Here is a 15,193-nt window from a genome sequence, read left to right as displayed (position 1 = left end):
TTCAGATAGTTCGTAAGTTCGTGTAGCTTGCCGGCGATGAAGCGTCCTGTTAGGCACTGTTGGTGGCATTACTAGGCCAGGAGCAAGCGGACTTGATATCAGCGGCCCACATATTGGAGAACGTGGTCTTTGTGCATTAGTGCACATGGCGCCTCCGTGAACTGGTACCTGCGCTCACACTACCATCACAGTGCGAAAAATCTGTGCAGCACTTCCGTGCAACAATGCATTGCAAGGGCTACAGGTGCCGCGTAGTCGGCGAATTCCCCTACCACAGCTCTTCTCACCAGAACACGAGGAGGGAGGCAAGACTAGGACATTTTACGCCAGGACATAGGGCAACGCACACATGTGGATGACGGCCAACTAAATTACCAATTCTACATGAACGCCAGAGCGAACGGGTGAATACGGCTGTGGCCATTTTGCCAGGGAAAAAAAGCTTGCAATGGTGGCCGGGGCTAGCGCCGCGCTAGCGTCTGTCAGGTGCTTTTGCACGTCAATATTTGACAACATCAAAATTAAGTGAACCTGTTTTAAAAAACGTTTCCTGTGATCCTGAACATTCTAGCGTCACATATATGTCCTGTATTACGATGTGACAGAGTGCAACTACCCATGAGCAAGCTTGTTCCGCCGAGTTTTTAAATGCTTCTGCTATTACGGAACGTGCTTCTCGGGCACCAAAAGGACGTCACGCAGCGTATGTGCCACAGTGACCAAATGAGGTATCAGTTATAATGAGGACATGAATCAATTTGTAATAATACGCCATTCCTAGCGTGTTACAAGGCCTTATATACCTCAATTTCGCTGCATGCTTTGTCGACACGATGCAACTTTGAGCTAAAAAAATCAGACAGGATCATTTAGATTTATGCGGCTATAAATTATTATAACAGTTCGACTGGCGTTCATGCGTTGTCCGTGCGTTACCAACGATGCTGCAGCTTATTAATGCTGTCTAATGCTAATTTGTCCTGCAGCGGAGCAAAAATAATGCAGTTCTGATTGCAATGTTTGGCTCTGCACCGAGACGCTGTACGCCGAGGCCCGTGTGCTGTACATTGTATGTGCACGTTAAAGAACCCCAGGTGGTGAAATTTCCGGAGCCCTTCACTACGGCGCCCCTCATAGCCTGTGTCACATGGGGACGCTAAAATCTCTAAACCGTAAACCATAAAATTTAATGGGAGGGTTCACTGAACATGGCATGAAAGAACTTTAGCACTTATCTGGATCTGAACGGCAGAACATATCTGCCAGTCAATACACTGGTGAAATTGTGCTAAATATTAGGGGCTGCGAATATTGTACATTCTACAAAAAGTTTTCATAACCACTGATAGGCGGTGTCGTTTATTCGTGCAAAGCCATATTTACACATGTAATCGCGCTCAGATTTACTTTCAACATGTGCAGTGCGAACCACCTGTAGATTTCGGTTTATTCAGAATGAATGCTGCTTCACACAAAACACCAAATTTGCACAAACGTTCGATAAACTTTGCTCTGTGCATTAATTCTGGTTGAATAATTTTCCAGTAAGAGTGGGCTGGCGCTGCTTCGTAACTGAGCTTCTACCAGATGTTACGCGTTGCACCTTACCCTGAGCACGATAGTACCTGCTTGCTACAAGTAAAAGCGTACAAAATCAAATAAAGTAACAAAAGTGGGTCGATTCAATGCATTATCATAACTTGGTCACAGGGCGCTGCTCCATAACACAAATTACAGACGAAGAAACACAGGAAACAACCGCAGCGCGAACTCAGACCTGTTTGTTAAGCCATGAGGCAGTTGTCCGTTTCTACATTCTGACCGCCTGCTATGTCCATGATTTACCACAATGAAGCACGTGTCGCAGTACCTCTATCGCTTTTTGTTGTGCTATTGCGGCTTGTGTCAAGGTTATGGAAGAATCACTAACACATTTCTTTCCACTCTGAGAACCAGGAATTGGTGCAGCTAGTCGAGCATATATCCATTTATTTCTCCGGCCACAAAGCTTCCTTCTGACAATAAAAAATGTTTGTGGATGGTCGTGGAGAAATGTTTATTTGCTACAGGAGAGTTTTGGACAAATAGGTCCTCGGTCCCCCACACGGTCCCACTGTACTCAAACGTTCATATCCCGGAGGCTCATGACGCTGTCAGCCCGGCCTGCGGCGATAGTTGAAGAAGGAATATGTGTGAAAAATAACAAGTTATGTGTAATTGTACATACATGTGTTGAATAACACAATCTGGCGGGCTAGTTGGTGGGAATCCATGCGATTTCAGCAGCGCGAACACGGTTAGGAAAAGAGCATGAGTTAGCATTCATGCTCTTTGTATCCTTGATAACCCGGGAAAAAGTGATAATATACTCATTCGCGCTCTGATTGTGTTGTGCTTAGATAAATCTCCCAGGTGGGCATTTCTGTGGCGTGTGTAGTTAAGAGCGGGGTCTTGGGCATTCTTGAAATAAAGTTGATAGTTCAGCGCTCTGTCCTGTCCTCCTTCTGTCTGTTTTTTCCTAACCGTGTTCGCGCTGCTGAAATCGTATAGATGTCTTGCTCGAATTATTTGCCTCAATCTATCGAAAGGCTGGAAAAGCTGATTAGCTGCGCTCAAGTTTCGCATTAGGAAGTAGCGTAATCGCCAGCAATTCTTTTTCTCGCCCGATATCATGGAACTAACAAACACCGCAAGTACGGTCGCAGCGCTATCATTTGATTGGCCATGAAACAAGTCCTTAACAGTAAAGAAAAACAACATCTTTATAATTGGTTGGTTTATGGCTGGTTTATGGGGTTTAACGTCCCAAAGCGACTGAGGCTATGAGAGACGCCGTAGCGGAGGGCTCCGGAAATTTCGACCACCTGGGGTTCTTTAACGTGCAGTGACATCGCACAGTACACGGGCCTCGAATTTCTCCTCCAAAGAAATTCAACCGCCGCGGCCGGGATCGAACCCACGTCTTTCGGGCCAGCAGCCGAGCACCATAGCCACTGAGCCACCGCGGCGGCTCATCTTTATAATTCCATCCAAAGGTGCAACACAAGACCTGCTTGCCACTTATATACAGGGTCTGTTCTGAAAGTAGTAGGACTGGTTTTTTCCTGGGTGAACGGGCGGACGAGAGGTGGTCTGCGCGTGCAGGATCGTTGAAGGGGGATATAGGGGACCGCAGCTTCGCAGGGGGGCGCTGCGGACGCCACTGAAAAGCGCCCTCTCCGGCCGACTCCGCACTATTGTCCGGGCAAACCGGTCTCCCTCCCATTGAGTAGCTGCGCGAGCAGCGCGCTTTCTCCTGAAAAAAAGCCAGTTCTGCACGTACTTTGCACGTGTTGGCCAGCCTGCAAATCTCTTTGTGCAGTCGCGAGCTTTTTCCCTCGTGCTTGAACGCTGACGAGCTTCAGAGGATTAGCAAAATGTACAGGGGCGCTAGAAAAAAATGCGGACTGCATGGCGCCCACGCGCTGCGCAGGCGGAATTTATCTTCAATGCGTTTTTATCTCGGTAGTAACAAAAAGACGCTAGAGTGGTACATTATTGTATCACGGATGTCTCCAGCGTATTTGTGTTGCGAGCCAAGTATAAGCGTGACGAAAATAAATTCCAACAGCGGAGCGCCTAGGCACTGCGCTGTTGGCATTTGTTTCTGTCGCGGCAGTACGCTCTCAGATAGTGGACAGTGAATTTTTTTTTTCGCTGCGCAAACTTGAAAAATGAACTGCTAGTGGATCAGACCCACTACGTGAAGCAGATTGTTGACGAAAAAGTCGGTACCGTAACGGCGAAATGTGTATCGCAAGTAAATGACGAGGTCATTTAAGACGTGGAATTCGAGGTAAATACCATTTTTTTTTTGGCGCAGCCATCTTCGCAAGATGCTTAATTTCGTTGGGTGGCTGAGCAGTTAGATGCATGCAGGTTTGTTGGCCAAATAATAAGGAATTTGTTACGTGTTTCGCTGAAAAATAATGGAAATAATTTTTATTTTAACTTAAAATAAAGTGGACTTAAGGCGACACGCGAGGCTGAGGACAAAAACGAAAACACTCAGGAAATGCGCCTACCAGCTTCTTGCTATATACGGCAAAGAGAAAAAATGCTCTAGTTTGGTCAATCGCTACAACGGAGATAAGCGGTTGGTATATTTATTTTAATGCCGATTACAGCGCACGCGCATCCCCAATTTATTTGCAGAGCCATCGCTCATATGCAAACGCTCATTCATGTGCAAGCAAACATTTTGATTATTTTTGTTTTTAGAAATTTTTTACATGTAAAGCAACTTCGAAAATTGAGCCAGGCGTCACAAGTCGGAACATTGAGGCGATCACTGACCTTGCCTCACACGCGTCTGCATAATGCCGCTAGCTGTTGTCAGTCGTCAAAATAAAAAATGGCAAAAGAAAGGAGTTTCGTTAGCGCGAGCTTTACTAAACACTGCATGCTTAGTGAATTACAACAAAAACTGCTCAGAAATAATATTACGCGTGCAACATGCCAAACGTGTTTAGCAACAGGCAAAAGCTTACTTCACCCTGCCCATAGCAGTTATCGAGCCCTGCCGTTTCTCGTTCTCATCCATTTCATACACCGGACAAAAACACTTTTTAATAGGAAAAAGTGTATGAACGCATTTTTTTTTTCATATACTGGAAGATTTCACTATAGCAACCTCCCATCGATAGGCTTGCATTTTTTTTTCGTTTTAACGTTTTTCCTATCGTCAACTGCTCGATACGAGCGATGAAAAATATTTAAGATTTTGCAGCATATAGAAAGGGTGGACCATTACCTTCAATATTTCCGTTACTGTACGTTACTATTTTCCAATATTAAATTTTTTCCCCCAAGAATGTAGGACATCTCCAGGAAATCTGTAGAATTCCACGGGCAGTCCTTGGCCGTCGATGTTCAGAGAACTATTGTGACAGCCCCAGACACAACAAGTTTCTCCACTCTTAGAACGTCGCGGAATTCACAGCGAGCGGCAACAACACTTTTGTGCGCCCGCGCAGGACGGCGCGTGCTCACAATGAAAGAGAGAATGACAGCTGCGCGAGCAGCACGCGCATACCAGTCGACAGGCTGCTGGCTCAATACGCTCCGCCCGCGACGTGCCCGGACGGAAACGCCAAAATGACCGGCAGGGGAGAAGTGGCGCTGGTGCAGTGGCAGCAAACTTCAGGTGCGCTTCCCTATTGGGAATGCTGGCGGAAATCGGCAGTCGGCTCTCGGCCGTTGAAGAGAGGAGGTCGCTTGTACTGTGAACCCCTGTCGAAACGTCTCGTCACGCAGAATCGTCGAGCGTTTACTGGATCAGCGATACGCGATCAAATTTTGAGTAAATCTTAATAAAACGGGCAAAGAGACTCACAACATGCTTAAGGAGGCCTACGGTGACGCTTCCATGGGTAGATCAGGTGTTTTTTGAGTGGCACAAGCTTTTCCGAGAAGGTTAGGAAAGAGTGGAGGAAGACGACCGCTTAAGACGCACTTTGACCAGCAAGACCAACGAAAATGTTTAGCGAGTGGAATATTTACTTAACAGTGATCGTAGTATGAGTATCAGAATGATTGCTGATGACTTGAGCATTCCTCAAACCCAAGTTTTTGAGATCGTGACAGAAAACGTATCCATGAGGAAAGCGTGCGCGAAGTTGGTGCCGGGAGTGTAGTCAGAGGAGGAAAAGGCCAACCGGTAGGATCTTCTTCATCATGTGAATGAGGACCCCGATTTTTTTGCCCAGCACAAGGCGGCAACGCCGCCTCAGCCCCCCTTCAGCCTCGACGGGGCCCCGCCAGACTTTATTCTATTCCCGAGAATAAAATTGACGCTCGAGGGCAAACATCACTGATCGGTAGAGGTGGTTAGACAGGCCGTGACGAGGGAGCTAAACAGCATTCCGGTCCAGGCGTTCCTGGAGGCGTACGCAAATTGTAAAACTCATTGGCAGCAGCGTGTAGGTGCGGAAGGGTGCTACCTTGAAAAATTGTAATCGTTTGTACCATTCTCTTGAATAAATTTTGTTTAAAAAAATGAGTCCTACTACTTTCAGAACAGACCATGTATTTTGTGAACACTCGCACTGAATATGTGAAAACGTTCACATCTCTTGGTGTGGTGCTTCCCGCAACTATGTCCTGGCATACCCACGCCTGCAAAATCTGGATAGGCCTTTAGAGATCGATCGGAATAATTTCGCGTAATAAGTATATTTGGGGGATGAACACAAACCTGCACCTTTGTAGCGCTTTCTTCTTTTCTTATGTATACATCGTGCTGCTTCCTTGTCTTAGGAAGCATCCAACATCCAGAAGCTTCTAATTTTACAGAAAAGATCACTTCGTGCAATCACCAACGTGCCATATGAGGCGCCATCACATTCCTGCTGTCTACAATAGAAAATAATACCCATAAACGCAATGTTCGACAACTGGTTTGGATCTTTCTGCAAAAGAAAATAAGCGAGAAATGGCAAATACATTCTAACGATTTAGCACTTGCAAGGCATCAGACGCAGTACACGAAGCGACAACAAATTACGCACTCCTTAACACGGTTGAAAAGCGTTTCTATAGCGTTTCCGCACTGTACTATATGCTTGCAAAATAGTTAAATACGCCATTTTATGAAATGCTGTACCGTTTGTCTGGCTCTCATTTACGGAATCCGTATGTAAACTAAGTCCTACAATGTGTTAGAATGTGTATAAACTATAAACGATGTGTACTGCACGTGCATTTTCTTTTGTCAAATTTAGTCTTGATTTTTTACAATACATCTTGCCCTTCCGTCTGCCTGGAATTCTTATGTCTCTGTAGTGAACTGACCATTCTTAGTCCTTACTGAACTGCCCTGCTGTAGCGGAGGCGAGGCTTGTCAAGCAGTCGTAATGATTGCTTTTGATTTGCCGCCGTCAGTATCGGTAACGAAAACTGGAAAAATTCAGGGGGCACTTTGACTGTCTAAAGTGCGTTCAGGCGAAAGCGTTTTCCGCACCACTTTGACTGCCTCTGTGGCACTGGTGACGTCACCACCGGATGACGTCACACATAATTGATGACGAGAAATGACAAATTACTAATCAGTGACTAATTACTGATTAATGACTAAATACTAATTGACCGCTAATTAATGACGCTTAAGCTTCGCCTTTAGGAGTGGAACGCGACAGCATGTTGTAGCGCTGCCAGGGAGTCCACGGAACGCCACCACCCGTTCGGCGCGATGCCTTGCCCTTTGAACGCAACGCTTTTTGAGGAAAAGAAATGGCGCAGTAATTCTCTGTCATCTCGGTGGACACCTGAACCGCACTGTAGAGGAAGGGATGAAGTGGGAGTGAAAGAAGAAAGACAAAGATGGCCCGTAATGAAGACAATGAAAATTGTATTTGAGGAAAGGAAATTACGCAGTAACCGTCTCACATATCTTGGTGGACACCCGCAAAATTCAGGGTGGCACTTTTTTGACCTAAAGTGCGGTCACTGATGTGTGGTTAAGATTTTAAGCTTCGCCTCTAAGAGTGGAACGCGACAGCGTCTTGCAACGCTGCCAGGGAGTCCATAGAACGCCATCGCCCATTCGGTTCTACGCCTCGCTCGTCGGTAAATTGGTTTTTGAGGAAAGGAAATGTATCTGTCGCTCATATCTCGGTGGACACCTAAACCTCGCCGGAAGGGAAGGGAAGAGGATGGGAGTGAGCCAAGACACCGTATTCACTAGACGCGCCTTTGTTCATTCCAAACCATCGAGCTGGCATGGCGGAGATTGCAGATCACCCGCATCACCAACAGGCGACATGGCATGCGTGAAGAAGACACACTAAAACTAGTCAGAAGCCTAGTAGTTAGTCGAATCACGTACAGCCTATCCTACCAGTGCCTCAACAAAAATGACATACAACAAGCGGATGCCCTGCTACGCAAAGCGTATAAGACAGCGCTCCGACTACCACGCAACACGTCTACAGAAGAACTCATGGCCCTGGGATTACACAACACCTTTGAGGAGCTACGAGAGGCGCAGCTTGAGTCGCAAAAACTCAGGCTGTTGCAAACAAAGACAGGAAGAGCGCTCCTGCAGAGGCTCGGATACCGCGAGCAGATGTGAGAAATGTCGAGGACGGCAACGATTCCCGACGAGCTTCGCAAGACCCTCAAGGTAGCGCCAATACCAAAAAACATGGATCCCAACCTCCATCGAGGCAGAAGAGAAGCGAGGGCCGAATTCATCGAGAAAACATACGCTCCTCAAGCCACGACCGTGTATACAGACGCGTCTTGGAGAGGAGGAGATACCAAAATCGCTGTAGCGGCGGTGGTCGATTCGTCTTTACGCGAAATGACCAGCGCGTCTCCCCGAGGCTGCACAGCTGCAGAGTCTGAGGAAGTAGCCATTGCTCTAGCGGTGGCGGAGGGCTATAGAACCGGGCGGCCACTAACAATACTTACGAACTCTCAAACAGCCTGCCGAAATTACATGAATGGCAGGATAGGTCGTCAGGCGCTCCGTATACTCCTCGCAGCGAGTGACAGAATTAAAAACCGGGAAGAACAAAACGACAAGATCCGACACAAAATTGTGTGGGTACCGGGGCACACGGGGGTGGCAGGGAACCGAGAGGCCGACAGGATAGCTCTAGGATACATTACTTTCCGAGCTTCCGACGAGACCGCGGAACTCGCGCCAGCACCCAGGGAATACTCGGCCATACTACAAAACTATAGAGGCAGAAGAATGCGATATCCCCCACCGCACATATCTCTCAGCAGAGAGGAAGCTGTCACTTTGAGACAATTACAAACAGGCGCTTTCCCAAACCTACATATACTAAACAAAATGCACCCTACGATATACACGAACAAATGTCCCTGGTGCGACGAAAAACCTACACTATACCACATCACATGGGCCTGCCAAAACATAGACGTGGTCCCCAAAATACAAAACCCGAGTGAGGAGCAGTGGGAGACTGCTGTCCAGCGACCGCTGCGAAGACCAACAAGGTCTGGTACAACGAGCTCAATGGGCGGCAGTGGCCAGCGGAGCCCTGGACTGAGGGCAACCGACCACTGATTAGAGGCGGACGACTTCGACAGAGAAGGCTCCTGGGGGTAGAACCAAGACGTCTCTGAAGATGCCCCCAAACCGCAGGAGAAGCCATTAGTGTAAATAAAGTTTTCCCTTCCTTCCTTCCTTTATATTTCCCAGCTCGGTCACGTGCGTCTTTAGTTTGCTCTTTCCAATACACCTCGCTATCGCGATAAGCATCGAGCGGAACGCCCAAATACTTGCCCGGGGTCGTCGCCCACGGTACGTTGGCGAAATGGTCCGGGTGGGATGGCCACCATCCATGGCAGAGCCCAAGGCAGCAGGCCGCTTCCATAGTCGATGCGTATGCCATTGACTGTGGGCTCCAATGTGCTCCAGCGAAATCAGAGCTTTTGCATGTCAGAGCGAACCCAAAGGATAGGACAGCAATTCACATCTCTCTGTCAGGAGGTCCTATTAGAGAGGTGGAGGAGCTCCGTATTCTGGGCCTTTTCATTCATCACAGACTCAGACCGGACTCCACCATTCTGAAACTCAAGAGAGTAGGCGAACAGGTAGGGCGCATGATCCGCCGCGTTTCCAACAAGCGGGGCGGTCTGCGGGGCAGGGACGCGCTTCGGCTCGTCTATGCCTTCGTGACTAGCCGGATCCTCTACGCCGTGCCATATCTCCGCACTACTAAGCAAGACGAGGCGCGAATAGACGCTGTCATCCGCAAGGCAACTAAGCGAGCCCTGGATCTCCCGGTGACTACCTCTAATGCCAAACTCAAGGCATTGGGGGTGCTAAACTCCTACCAGGAGCTGCGGGAGGCCCACCTCGTGAACCAATACACGCGGCTCATGCAGACGGCCCCTGGGCGCCGCCTGCTAAACCGCTTACACATCCAACACGACTGCACTCCAGAGGAGGCGGAGCGTATCCCAGTACTGTGGCGCCATATGCTCTGGGTCTCCCCGCTCCCCCGTAACATGGACACCGACATGCACGTAAACAGGCGACAAGCGCGGGCTCGGGCTCTTGAGAGACAACACGGCTCCCGACCCGGTGTATATTATGTAGACGTAGCAGGCCCATCGCCCACGGGATTTTACACGGCCGCTGTCGTTCACCAGGAAATGCACGTTGATGGACTCTCTTTTCGAGCCCCGAATTCAATGCGAGCCGAGGAAGTAGCGATAGCGCTTGCTGCCGCCCACGCCAATTCGAGAATCATCATTACGGACTCCCGAAAAGCATGTGATCATTACTTGGCAGGGGAGATCTCCCCCTTAGCTGCTTGCATTCTAAGACGGACTGCCACTGATCCAACACCCAAAAGAATCATTTGGGCTCCTGGCCACCAGGGCTTACGAGGTAATGAGGCCGCTGACGCGGCTGCCCGAGCGCTTACTCACCGGGCTCCTCATCCCAGCTCTTCTGGCTCGGAGACTAACCAGCCGCTGCTGCGATTCAAGGAAATTATAACGCATTATAGCGACATCCACCGCCTTTTCCCGGCCCCTGCAAAGGGGCTGAGTAAGACGGAGGAGCGAACTTTAAGGCGCCTGCAGACAGGTACTCTACTCTGTCCTGCAATCTTAAAGCATTACGATCCTAACACGGATGGGCGATGTCCACACTGTGGGGAGACCTGTGATATCTTCCACATGGTGTGGGCATGTACTCAAAATCCCCACCTCCCCCCTTCCCCTACCCCTTCCAGAGAGGCATGGGAGACTGCCCTTCTCAACTGCTCCTCGCTTGAGTCCCAAAGGGCTCTGGTGAAACGGGCTAGAGACGGGGCATTGTCATGCGGTGTCCCGGACTAGGGACGCCGACCATGTAGCGTGGCCACTCTGTGGCTCCCAAACTCTATTTCAGAAATTAAAAGTTTTCACCACCACCACCACTTGGACCAGTTAACCCCGCTACCTGTGACTTCGCTGAACGCGCGTACACACCCGACAGCTTCACTTATGCTCCCCTGATCAACCGTAAATACTGCAACGCTATCTGCATAGGCCAGCAGCTTAACTTCAGCTGCTTGTAACCTAAAGCCATTAACACTATTGTTTTCTATGATTTTCTTGCACAGCGTTTCGATGTAAATACAAAACAAGAGAGGGCTGAAGGGGCAGCCCTGACGCACCGAACGCTGCACGCTAATGGGGGCCCCCAGACTCTTGTTAACAATCAGTCTTGTCGTCCAGTTTCGATACGCCAGGGCTACAGCCTTACGGATAACTGAACCGACGTTCACATGGTCTAAAACGGTAAACAAAATTTCATGGGAAACACAATCAAATGCCTTTTCGAGATCAATCTGAAGCATCGCTACTTGCCCATTGATGTCGTCACAGCTTTCATGCACACTGCGCGCTTTGTGAATGTTGGAAAAAATTGAGCGCCCTTTGATTCCACATGTCTGGTGGGGTCCAACAATATCCGATATCACTGTCTACAGACTTCGCGCCAATACCTTCATAAAAATTTTTTAGTCCACATTAGTGAGTGCTATGGGTCGATACGCTGTAACCAATTGTAATTTCTCTATATCATCCGTTTTAGGTATGAGCACTGTATGGGAGATCCCAAAAGACGGAGGCAATACGTTTATTTGATAGGCTTCATTGAAAATTGTACACAGCACTGGGGCAATTTCGTGCTTAAATTCTTTATAAAATGCCGCACTGAATCTATCTGGTCCTGGTGATTTTCCTAGGTTTAACTGATCTATCGCGTGCTCTACCTCGCTGTGAGTTATTGCTAGTTCCATTTACTTTTTGCTTTCTTCGTCAAGCCGTGTCATTGCACCAAGAAACTGATGCGTAAAGGCTACTGCGTCTACAGGAGTCGATGAAAATAGCCTCTGGTAGTATTCATTAAAGGCTTCTTTGATGTGGTCAGTGTCTGCCGATAAGATACCCCCTCATTCTATTTTATCGATGTAATTTCTTTCAGCGCGCGCTTTTTCTAGACCAAGAGCACGTTTCGATGGCGCTTCGCCAGCAGCTGTGTCTTCCGCCCTTGCCCTCACTAGTGCTCCGCTATAACGCCGTTGTTCCATAAGCTCTATCTTTTGTTTTGTTTTCCTGACATCTATCCATTTCCCAGGCTCTTTGCATTCCTGCTTCATCAGCGTTTGAAGCAGTGCCCTTAGCTCAGCTTCGTCTTGTTTTTCCTTATAACGGATACATGTCGCCCTTTCTATTGCTTTGATTTTTAAAGATTCTTTACTTAGCTCCCACTGTTGCCAAATATTCAGGTTCTTGCGCGGGTTTATTTTCTCTATTTCATCCTTTACTGCTCTGCAGTAGATTTCGTCTTGAAGAAGCGTGTTGTTTAGCTTCCACATTTCCCACGAAAACGCCTTGCTTCAGTTCACACTTCCCAGGCAGCACTCAACTAAACAGTGGTCTGAGAAGGAGACTCCCACAACTTCATAATGGTTGCAATCAGGGGCAAGGTCGACTGATGCGTAAATGCGGTCCAGCCGTGCATGGCTTGAGCCCTGGAAATGAGTGAACTGCACTGTCCGCGCACCCTCAATAAGTTCAGCCACATCCTCAAGGTTTCCGTTCTCGATCATTCGCATCAACACTTCAGTGCTCCTTTCTCGAAACCCCCGGATGTTTGACCTATCGCGCGCATTAAGAACACAATTGAAGTCGCCTAATACAATGACCAGCCTCTGCGTACAAAGGCGCTCTTGGAGGATTTGGAAAAAGGCAACCCTTTCCTCAACCACATTCGGCGCGTACACAGTAACAATGCGCCACTCATTGCCGTTAAGACAAAAATCAAGCACAGTACACCGGCCATACACACACGAAAAATAAGCCTGCACCTCTAGCCCCGGCATCTTTACAAAAAGCACGCAGCCAGCCGATGTTCCCACTGCTTGACTGTCGACAGCATAAAATCTAGTCGTGAAACGTCGCACCATGCTGTCGGTTCCTTCGTTGCCGTCCACTTTCGTCTCCTGCACGGCCAATACATCTATCTCGCGCTCCGTAATAAGTCGGTACACCTGACCTTGTTTGTTCCTTGCCGCCAGGCCCCTCACATTCAATGTAGTGACTCTAAAGGCGGAGGCGGGAGCCATTTTTACGCAAGAGAAAGGAACCAACACCATGGTGCTTACCTTCCACGTCTAGCGCGCCGCTAGACGCCACTGTTGCCGCCGGTATCATCCGGCGCAAGAACATCAGTCTGCTCGAGTAGGACCTTGCCTGCGGAGGAGTACCGTTTGTCAGCCGCATGGTTTGGGCGTGGCCGTAACGACGAACGCCGGGCTTGAGTCGTCTTTGCAGGGGGCTCCTCGACACCGGGTGCTACCACTATGTCCCCTTCGGGGCTGGCCTGGTCATGGGGACGCTTCGCCGGGGTGTTAAGGGGGGGCGTGACGCTTGTTGTGCGGGCGCCGGTATTCTCGTGGTGGTCCTCGTTCAGGTCCTTTCCCTCGACGACTACGGGCTCTGATGGGCACGCCCCGTTCTCTGACGTCTCGTTAGAGACGCCGAGGGAGCCTCCCGTCGGCTGTTGGCTCTCTGGTTCTTCGGCCGCTTTGGTGTCGTCACTGGGAGTCCCAGACGTCGCATGTGTGGAAGCCGACTTGCCTGCCTCGTCCGTACCAGTGGCTGCTTCCTCCGCCTCAGCGATGTCCATGAATTCCGCAGTGTCGTTCGCCTTTCCGAGCCAGGTAGCTGACGCGTAGGTACGGACGCAGTCCGCGTCCACGTGTCCGTAGCGCCTGCACAGGGAACACCTGGGCACCTTGCAGTCGCGGCGAACGTGACCCGTGCCGTGGCAACGCAGGCACTGCATCGGTCGCCCAGGGACAACAACGAGGGCCAGCTCACCGGCTACTCGGACCTGGTGTGCCAAATCATCCACCTTTATTCCCGGCTTCAACTTCAGTAGCACGGTCCTGGTGGTCGAGCCTTTCTCCTTCAAGCCTTGGACACGTCAACGCTCCCGCGTCACCTCCGTCACGTTGCCGAACGCCGCGAAAGCGGTCCGGATGTCGTCGTCCGCCATACCGTGAAGCATCCAATGCAGGCGCAGCTTTACCTGCTGATCTTCAGGGTCGAAAATAATGCACCGGCGCCCTTTCACTTGTAGCTCTTTGCAGGCAGCAAGTTTCTTCGCAGCTTCTGAGGTGCTCATCGTCACCGCCCAAACGTGGTTAATCTGATACGCCCCCAACGCCACGACGTCGGGGAGCGCACCAGCGTTGGCCAGGGCATCCCGAAAATCTTCCACCCTGTAGGGCCTCGCTCTCACGTCTCCGTGAAGAAACACCGTGTTAAGAACAACACGTCCTGTAGGCAAGGTAGGCAAAACAATTTCGTATTCCTGATCTGCGTCGGCAGCTAACCTGTTTCCGCGGCCAGCAAGTGCCGCTATCGCCGCTACGCCGGAGCTCATGATCCTGCGTCCAAAGGACCATAAAGTAAGAGCTACCACTTGACGCGCACGGAATTCGCTATTTAAGCACTGATAATGAGGATGGGGCACCTTTTGATCTCATAATGCTCTTGGGCCTCCACTGTATATGGCGCTCCATAATGGCAGGCTACCATTGTGACAAAGACGCACGACCGGCCCGAATTTATTTTTGGGAAAGCGTGGACTGGTTTCTTTCAATCCAAAAAGCAGCGGCGGAGCCTCCCGAGTGGCTCTCAAGACTAGAGCCGTGGTGTATGTTGCGGGAATTTTAAGCTGACGAAGCCAGTCTCGGGCTGGCTGATCACGACAGTGTCGTATGTATATAGCGTTATGTGTATTTTTGTTGTGCAATGTCATGAGCCAAAGCCAGGCAAAAAAGAAAAAAAAAGCTGGCATGGCGGAGTGGATAGCATGCTCGTCTCGCACTCCGAAGACCGGGGTTCGATTCCTGAGCTCGACCAATTTCCTACTCGTTTTTATTTATTGATATGGCCTGTCTAGAAAAGTTAATCAGGCTAATTGGGCAATTAAGCAATTAACTGAGCTGAGTCCCACTTACTCAGAGCATCACTATACGATCCCTTCAATTGGTTGCATGGCTACTAGCCAAAGTACAACTGGCCCCATTTGAAATTCGCGCACTGTGACGTCGCAACCGTTTCGACCAATTGAAAAGCGTGACATTTTTGTCGACAACTGCTGCTTAGA

General features: G+C 49.4%; 1 protein-coding gene across 2 annotated transcripts; it reads right to left on the bottom strand.

The window, feature by feature from the left end:
* Positions 1 to 5,206: 5,206 nt before the first annotated feature.
* LOC149334083 (uncharacterized) lies at positions 5,207 to 15,004 on the bottom strand. 2 transcript variants are annotated; one of them, XM_089555008.1, is made up of 2 exons: positions 13,179 to 15,004; positions 5,207 to 7,314 (listed from the first exon to the last, which is right to left on the bottom strand). In XM_089555008.1, exon 1 carries the CDS (start codon positions 13,859 to 13,861, stop codon positions 13,199 to 13,201), a length of 663 nt encoding a protein of 220 aa, XP_089411134.1. In that variant the 5' UTR covers positions 13,862 to 15,004; the 3' UTR covers positions 5,207 to 7,314; positions 13,179 to 13,198. The 2 variants fall into 2 exon arrangements, with proteins under 2 accessions (XP_089411134.1, XP_089411133.1); XM_089555007.1 differs by having other exon boundaries at positions 13,262 to 15,004.
* Between the last annotated feature and the right edge of the window lie 189 nt (positions 15,005 to 15,193).

Source organism: Amblyomma mixtum, chromosome 8 (assembly GCF_055824585.1).
Source record: "Amblyomma mixtum isolate Tamu chromosome 8, ASM5582458v1, whole genome shotgun sequence".
Classification (NCBI taxonomy): Eukaryota; Metazoa; Arthropoda; class Arachnida; order Ixodida; family Ixodidae; genus Amblyomma; species Amblyomma mixtum.
Note: the sequence above shows the minus strand (reverse complement) of the source record. Positions and strands in the feature narration are given on the sequence as shown.